Source organism: Balaenoptera acutorostrata, chromosome 19 (assembly GCF_949987535.1).
Source record: "Balaenoptera acutorostrata chromosome 19, mBalAcu1.1, whole genome shotgun sequence".
NCBI lineage: Eukaryota > Metazoa > Chordata > Mammalia > Artiodactyla > Balaenopteridae > Balaenoptera > Balaenoptera acutorostrata.
The window spans coordinates 7,194,388-7,203,544 of NC_080082.1; the positions used below are offsets into that span (position 1 = coordinate 7,194,388).

The window sequence follows — 9,157 nt, forward strand, 5'->3', positions numbered from 1 at the left end:
TCACGTGACTCGGGACCAAGCCAAAGCAGAGGATCCCGCCCACCGTCCCAAGAGCGTGTGAGGGACGCCCTGCCGCCCCACGTGACCCCTACCCCGGGCTGCCCCATAACCATACGGACCTCCCAGCCTGGAGCCCACCTCCAAGATGACTCGAACCCGCTTACATAACCAGACGGCCACATGCCACCCATGAATCACAGGCGGGAGAGGAGGAGGGTGACGACAAGAAGGAAGGAAGGTAGAAGCGCTGGAAATGGCAGCGAGGGAGAGACCGAGGCGGCAGGGGCAGGGCTGCACCCACCTGGGCCTCCCCGGGTGACGGGCGGGCGGAGGCTGCGTGTGCTTCCCGCCCTGGCTCTGAGTCCCGCTCTGGCTCCCGCAGGCCTCCTCCTCCTCCTCCTCCTCCTCCTCCTCCAGCCTCCGGCGCCGGGGCTGTGCCGGCTGCGCCGTCCACTGGAGCAGGGGGCAGCGAGACGGGGGTGCGGAGCAGCCGCAGGCCCGCCCGCCCACCGTCAACACGTCAGGGGGAGCTCTGACGTGAGGCCACCGCGGGACACAGCCCCAGCCGGGCGAGTCATCACAGCCGGCCCACGGCCACCGCCGGGATTAAAGGGACGTTCTGGCGCTGCCCGGTGACCTGCATCCTCCGAGCCGCACTGCCCCCTGTCCCCGGGGCAAGTGACACTCAGGTCCTCCTTGGGGGCAGGCTGTCCCTCCGGCCCCCAAAGCAAAGCTGCCTCCACCAGGGGAGCGACCGTCACAGCCAGGGGGCTGGGGGCTCGGGGCCCCCCCTCCTGCAGCTGGGCTATCTCAAGGTTTCCCTCCGTCCTGCCTGCCCGTGGCACTCACGGATCCAGCACCCTATGCCCTGCAAACAGACTGATCCCTCTATCGTGCCCCCACCTCTTAGGAGCTTTCGGTGACTCCCCACTGCCCTCAGAATAACACTGTGGCTTCTCCACTCAGCTAACAAGACCTGTATGATCTGGCTGCGACCCAACAGCTCTGGACGCATGGGCAAGGCCCTGCATCCGCCTCCCCCTCTTCTCTACGGCAGCGAATGCCCCCTCCGCCACGTTCATGCTTTATACCCCCTTTTCCCTCTGCCCGGAGTGTGTGCCCCCCATCCTGGCGCACTCCTACTCATCCCTCTACACCCAGCTCTAATATCACCATCCCGGGGGGAGCCTTCCTTGGAACCCCTAGGCCCAGTGAGTCACTCCCTGCTCTGGGCTCCCAGTCCTCGGGGACAGGCCTCTATTTCAGCTGCTACCTCTGCAGTCATTTGTTTATGGCTCTGTCTCCCCGGGGGAGCCCAGGAGCTCTTCGAGGATGGGGCCGAGGGGCTGACTCACCTCCCCGCCCCCAGCCCTAGCACACGGGACGGCAGGCTCAGTGCTCCGTGATTCTAACTGTAGAGAGTGAGAGATTTAAGAAGAAAACAGACAGGCAGGTGTGGCTCTGGTGTCTTCCGAGAGACATCAGTGAATGACGGGGTTTTCCTAAAGGATGTTTAGCTGTTACACGCAGCTTCTGGGGCTCGGCATTCCTCAGAGGCCAAACTGTGTGCCTCTTGGCTCCAATGTTGCTAAACAATCCAGTGGCCACTTTTCAAACAAGTTTTAGGGAGCACCTCTTTGGGCTCAAAGCAGGTCTCCCCGGACTGACAGAGTTAGAAAACGTTCCTAGAAGAAAGCCCAAGGCAGACCATCCTCCCAGTGATAAGAGAGTACGTTCTCTCGGGACGAGGAGTCTCTGACTTGGGGTCCCTGTTGGAAACTGGGGTGGCACTCCCTGAAATGATACAGAACATGTCACATGTATGTACTGCAGCAGCCGTGTTATTATTTCTGCCGCAATTCCTTTCTTGGTGGACCCACCTCTCCCCACACTGAGGTCCTGGTAGGGCTATCAGAGTACACAGCTGCCAGTGTAAAGGTGGGCGTGTAACCCAGGGCAGGGCATCCCCTGGGGTGAATTGGACGATAGCACAGCCAATCAGAATCTTCCATGAGATTTTATAGAAAGATACTGAAAGGAAAATGCGTTCTCACATTTTTTAAGAATTACAAGCTCCAAGAATGTCGTTTGAGGCTGCCAGAAGTCCATCTTTCCCACCACATGGAGAGCCTCTGCCTGATAATGAACCAGCACACAGAAGCAAAGCCAGGAGATACAGAGACTGAATATTAATGATAGCATTTGACTCCTGGGTCCAGCTATGCCTGAAGTCCTCTCTTAGACTTCCAGTTACTTTGATACAGTTACAGCATCAAATTCTCTTTTTGCTTCAGGTCATTTGAATAATGTCTGCATCATATCCAACCAACGGTCTTGATCAATACACACAAAATGCACCCTTTTCCAAGGAGATGGCTCATATTTCCATCAGAGTCTCAAAAGACTGAGATCAATGAGAAGTAAGAAACCTCGTCACTCGAAGTACAGCAAAAGGTAGCATCTGTTGCTTACTTGCTTTTTACAGCCTTTTAAAGCCTGTGTCTGTGTGTCTCAGTTTCCTCATCTGTAAAATGGAGATCAGAAAACCTCAGTTTCCTCATCTGTAAAGTGAAGATCAGAAAACCTATTTTTTGGCTTTGTTAAGAGCAATAAAAACACAACATGGAAAGCTCCTAGACGGTGGCAGGTATGCAGTAGGAGCTCAATCTGCATGCACTCCTTCGTCTCCCACAGTGAGCCCCAATTTACACCTTTATTGCACTTGGAGGAAAAAATATCCTAAGTTAAACAACCTTTCCTCTTAATAGTTGGCTGTCTCCCTCCGAGGGATAAGAGGAGGGCAAGTGAGTGGGGATGGAGCAGAAACTGCTTGTTCATATTTATCCTACCTGCAGTAGGACAGTTCCCCCAGGAATTGTAAGCTGTAAACAGTACTTCGGGGCATTCTCCCAGGACAGCAGCTGAACGTCTTCAATGGCGCTGTAGGAGACTGAGTTTTCCATGTACCCAGTTGGCTGCAACAAAAAAAGAAAAAGCGAAGACATACATTGGTTACAAGATCGGGCACAATATCTGCACTGGAAAACATCCTCACTCTAGCAACAAGCAAACTGAGCTGGTACAGACACTTGGCAACTCTGGGGACCAAAGGACTCCATCTTTCCTAGCTGGCAGCATCCAGCTGGAGGGGAGGGGCCATGGTGGACACCCGCCCATGTGTTGGGACGTGCAGAGTTGGGACCAGACTGGGGGCACTTTGAGGGCAAGGCCTGTGCCTTGTTCCTCTGGGCTTCTGCGGGGCCCAGCACAGCCGGAGCCTGGACCCCTCCATCCCTCACCATGTCCAAGCCACCACCCTCTCCTGCCCAGAAAGCAGTCATAGCCCCCACTGGACTCCCTGCCTCATCTGCCCCTACAGATATGCGTTCTCCACTCGGCACTCGGGGCCGTGTTCCAAGTTGGCAAACTCGATCCCTCTGCTTCCCTGTTCAGCATCCTTCAGTGGCTCCCAGTGGCCCAACCACATACGCCACACTCCCATCCACCGCCGACGGGCCCCGCAGGAATGGTCGCGCATCCCCCTCCAGCCCCACCCCCTTCTTCTCTCTCCCTTTCCGGGCCCCCACACACAGACCCAGGCCTGCTGACAGCACGGCAAACTCAGCCCACTCCTTGTCCCCGAAAGGCTGTGGTCCCCCCGGCCCACCCCTGGCATCTCCTCTTCTACTCTCCAGACCCCATAACCCACCTGGTCGCATCCGTCCCTGTGCCCTACGTGCTTACCACGCCCGTTTTTTTTTTTTTTTTTTTGATGTGGACCATTTTTAAAGTCTTTATTGAATTTGTTACAATATTGCTTCGGTTTTATGTTTTGGTTTTTTGGCCGCGAGGCGAGGCAAGTGGGATCTTAGCTCCCCGATCAGGGATCGAACCCGAGCCCCCTGCAGTGGAAGCACGGGGCCTTAACCACTGGACCACCAGGGAAGTCTCGACCATACCCGTTTTAATTACTGTGGACCTATGTGTTATCTGTTTGCTGTCTGCCTCCTTAGCCAGGCTGCAGCTCCGTGAGGTCAGGCCAGTGTCTGTCTCGGCCCCTGCCCTCTCTCCCCAGTGCCTGGCTCGTGGCAAGGGCTCCATCATTTGTGCTGAAAGGGAGAATGATAAGGGCTACCATCGGTCAATGCTGGGGTAAGGGTGGGGCAAGAGAAATTCACAGCCACTCACGGCTGAGTGAGTTCCGCTGTCACGGAGAGAAGGCGCTAGGCACCAGGGGGATGCGCTGGCCACCGGGAACCAGCAGTGTCCTTGTCACTCTGGCCCCAGGAAGCCAGACTTCAACAGAATCAGAGGTGAGTGCAACACAGCTGAGAAGAATAACAGCTAACATCTCCTACGCTCTGACAAAGGCCGAGCACTCCCCAAGCACATGGGAAGTGCTATGTCCTTCAATCCTCACAACGGGCCCAAGAGCCATCCGCACTGCACAGATGAGGAAGCTGACACTCAGCAGGTCATGTGACTTGCCCAAAGTCACCCAGCTGGGAAGGGGCGTGGCCAAGCTTGAACTCAGCTGCTGACTCAGGGATCTCTGCCCGGACCACTAAGCTGGGATACAAGCAATTTAAAATCTGTGGCCCAACAAGTGAATTTTACCCTGAGGATTTAGGACCTCCACGAGGTTTTTTATTTTCAATTTCTGTCTGCCAAAGCTGAGGTACGGTGGTAGTGGCGGTGGAGGAGAAAAGGTTGAGGGCTTAAGCTGCCTCAAATCTCCCTGATACGATCAGTTACTATGCTCAGGAAGTAAGAGTACGTTGACCAATCGATTTGTTCATTCATTCATTCACTCGTTCATTCATCTGACAGATATTTATTGAGCACCAGTTACGTTCCAGGCCCCGTGCTGGCTGCTGGGGATACAGCAGTGAACAAGACAGAAGTGCAGCGGGGCTAAGAGACAACAAACAAACAAAATATCCAAATAAGTAAACTACTGGAGAGTGGCCAAATGCTGCACCAAAAATCAAGATAGGGTGTGGTGACAGGTGGCAGAGAGCTGGAGCGCCGTGGAGAGACGGAGGGGAAGTGCATCGCAGGCCCATGGCCTGTGCAAAGGCCCAGGGGTGGGAACAAGCTGGGAGTGCTCAGGGAGGAGCAAAGGCCAAAGGGAGGGAGGGCGGGTAAGAACGGTCTTGAAGAGATGGGCAGGCCATCCCTGGAGGGGCTGGAAGGCCCAGTGGCATTCCGGGGATTGCTGCCCATGGGGTGGGCGTAGCATCACTGCGACTGCGGCATGGAGACAGCTGGCGGAAGCAGGGAACAGCCTAGAGGCTCCTGCCTGGGTCCAGATGAGTCATGAGGCTGCTCACCCCCAGGCAGGGCGGGGATGAGGCAGTCAAGTCCATCTAGCCCTTCTCACCAGTGCATGCGCCACCCCTCGGCACCAACCCAGGCAGCCTCTGGGTCCCACCAAGGTGGCTTATCGGTGTATCCCAAAGGCAGACACGTGGGCTCCGCTTGGCCCTTCTGCCCTATTCCACATCCCCTGCGCTGGCACGTTCTCAACATTCTGCAGTAAATGACTCAGCCTCAACAGCACGTCTTGTCCTGAGAACACCAGCGACACCAGGGGCCTGGCGGATTGGTGACTCTGCTTGCGTTTCTTGCTGACTGTATCCCCTGCTGGTGTTTCAGCACCAGGAGAGCGAGAGTTTTTACCTGCTCCGTTCCTTGTGCCTAATCCGTGCCTGACATTTAGGAGGTAATTGGTAGTTCCTTAACAAATGAAGGAATATTTTCCTAAATAAAAAAATGTCCATCCGTGTTATTACTTACAATCACACGCATAACATACTTGGGAAGAGGCTTTGGTTACTAGTTTCAAATATTAAATTAAAAATAAATTAATAGATTTTAAAAACTCTCCTTTGGGAAGCAATGGCACCTGGGTGCCCGGATGTGCTGAAGAGCTTTCCTTGGTGGCCCATGGCCATCTCTCTCCCTTTTCTAGGTCTGGCTGGGTCCCAAACCCCAGGCCACTGACCCCTTGATGCACAGAGAAGCCAGAGAACACGTACTAGGACGCAGCCACTAGGGCATCTAGAAAATCTCTGGATCACACCAAACGACAGAGATACAGAAACCCATTCCAAAAATCCCACAACGGTATAGAGCGTGACCACAATGGGGTGGATTTGATTATCCAAACCGAGCAAATGGCCAGCCTCGTTCCTTTAGAATTGCACCTTGGGCACATGAGCAGAAAGCCTGGAGGCTTCTATTTCCCACCACAGCCTCCTGGAGACCAAGACACGGCAAGGCCCTGTCCCACCCAGTGCCCACCAAGCCCGTGGGAACACGTTCCAGATGACCACAGCATGTGGGTTGTAACATGATGGAGGGCCAGCTAACCACCTGTGCCTGCCTTTTTCACGACCCCGCTGTAGCTGTCTCAAGGTGGCCTTGACTAAAAGTTTCAGCACGGGCATTTTGGGGAAACGGGTATAAATAAATACATACTGTTTTTTAAAAGCAGATGCATTGCTGTTTGAAGCAGTACTGGCTAAAAGCAAAATTTGGAGAATCAGTGAGACCTGTGTTTGAGCCACTTACTGTGTGTCTTTACGTAAGTTATTGCACCTCTCTGAGCCCATTTCCTCCAATGGTAAAATGAGAATTTAAGAGAGTATTAGGAGCCTTAAAGGGAATCCAATTTGTTAAGGGCTTAGCACAGCATCTGGAACATACTGAAAAACTCAATAAAATGAACTATTGTGAGAAACACTAACCTTTCTGTCTCTGGGATCTTCCTCCTCTAAAGCCATAATTCTAGTCTAACCATGAGAAAAACATCAGACAAACCCCAGTTGAGGGACAGTCCTCAAAATACCTGACCAGTACTCATCAAAAACAAGGAAAGTCTGAGCATCTGTCCCCGCCGAGTCTACAGAGACATGATGACTAAATGTACTGTGAGCCCATGTGAGATCCTGGGACAGAAAAAGGACATTAGGGAAAAACTAAGGAAATCAAATATAGTGTGGACTTCCATAAGAGCATATCAATATGGGTTCATTCACTGTGACAAATGTCTCATGCTATTGTAAGATATTAACAATTGGGGAAAGGGGATGTGGGGTATATGGGAACTCTCTGTACCGTCTTTGCAACTTTTCTTTGCATCTCAAACTGTTCTGACATAAAATGCTTATTAAGAAAAATTAACTGCTGCTGCTACCAATATCGTTGATCCTATTATCATCATCATGGACGGAGCCTGGAGGGGGTGCCCCTGAGGCTTGCAAGGGTAACGGGGCAGATCGGGATTGGAAGCCCCCCCCCCCCCCCGCCACACCGTTCTTTGGATGCAGGTGTGAGCTAATGCTGACCAAGGACCTCCTTCATCCTGGGTACTTTCACACTGTTGGGATGATTTTACAGATAACTGATAATTCCCTGGTAATCTGAACATGATGATCAGAGCTACATCGGAGGAGATTCCTGCATGGGTTAAAGCCTGAGTTAGATAAAAAGGAAAAATTAAATTCTCTACTTGAGGGAAGCTAGGAAATCCAGCTCTAAGAGGTGCATTTAAGAGAACATTAAGCAGATTAAAAGTTATTTCTACACGTAAAAGCAGTGCAAGACGTACTGTATGATTCCGTTTGTATGACATCCTGGAATTAGCAAGAACTACAGGGGCTGAAATCAGACCAGCGGTTGCCAGCAGATGGGGGAGGGGACTGGTTACCGAGGGGCCTGGAGGAGGGGCGTGGAGGAACTTTTTGGGGTGATGGAAATATTCTGTCCCGACTGTGGTGGTGGTTACTTGACTGTACACATTTGTCAAAATCCACAGATCTGCACACTAAAAGGGTGAATTTTACTGAATGTAAATTACAACTCAAACCTAAGAAAGGCAACGCATGAATGTTCAAGATGATTTGGAAGACGATAAATAGAATGAAATCTTTCAGATAAAATCATTATCAAAGCCTCTCATGAGCACTTTGGTATACTGCCTTCCTGATTATTTTTTATACGTAATTTTTTTTACAGGTACATATAATTCTGTAACTCGCCTTTTTTCACATGTTACAGCATATGCCCATTCCATATTCTGAACCCATTCTGAGCATGCCCATCCCATCTTCAGAACAACCATTTTAGTGCCTATTAAATATTCGACCCCCGTTTGTCTCATCACCACTCCCACCCCCTCCCCTAGACAGTGCAGTGGTTTCACTTTACGCTACTGTAAACAACTCCACAATGAACATCCTTGTGAAACATGTTTTTCTACCCCATGTTTAGGATTATTTCCTTAGGCCGGATTCCCAGAAATGGAATTACTGGGACAAAGGCTAAGAGCATATTTTATGTTGTTGCCAAATTGCTCTCATTAAAGAGAAATTAAAGAGAGCTGGGGAGTCCTGGCTAAGCCCGGGGGGCTTTACCCTGGGCCACCAGCTTGGCTGGGTCCTGCTGGATGCTGCTCTGGCCCATGTGAGTTCAGAGCAACCACCTGCTCGCTGAGGGCCCGCAATGTAACTGCACGGCATGGGTGCTGGTGTCTCAGAAGTTTGCAAGCAGGGTCTTTTTGCAAGGGGGAGTCCTTCTGCAGGAGGGTCCTTCTGCAGGGGGGGTTCCTTCTGCAGGGGGGGTTCCTTCTGCAGGGGGGCATCCTTCTGAAGGAGGGGAGTCCTTCTGCAGGGGGGTCTGTCTGCAAGCCGGGTCCTGGCTCTTGCTTTCCCATGGGAGTCGGGGAACAGGTCGGGGATGCCTTTGCCCTTTTGCTCTCAGGGACTGATGAGGGGCCAGGGTGGGCCCTGGTGTTGCCACCAGACGGGGAAGAGAACACTGCCTCCCTGCTTTTGTTTCTGAGAGGAGCTTTTTCCCTGTCCACACAACACCTGGATCTGGGCTAGAGACAGCCGGGCTTGGAGGGAACTCATCAGGGTCCCCAGTGACCCCCAAAGGCCTTCAGGGTTGATGTTCCAAACTCTGTACCTTCTCCACTTTCCCATGTGGCAGAGTTGGCAGGGAGTGGGGTGACCAAAGGCCCCCCGAAAACAGCCCCTGACCTCAGCCCCTAACGCTGGCACAATGCCACCAGCCTTCGCCTCCCCCTGCCTTCCTGGGGAGCCAGCTCCCTCCCTCCCGCCCAGACCTGCCTGCTGGTTTCCATGGGGAA

At 52.7% G+C, this 9,157-nt stretch overlaps 1 protein-coding gene across 1 annotated transcript in view; it reads right to left on the bottom strand.

Moving 5' to 3' along the window:
- The window catches only part of CMIP (c-Maf inducing protein), a 236,178-nt gene that overhangs the window by 85,799 nt on the left and 141,222 nt on the right, over positions 1-9,157 (bottom strand). The window contains exon 2 of the mRNA XM_007182633.3: positions 2,850-2,975. Within this exon, the coding sequence (XP_007182695.3) occupies positions 2,850-2,975 (126 nt within the window). The remainder of the gene's footprint in view (positions 1-2,849; positions 2,976-9,157) is intronic.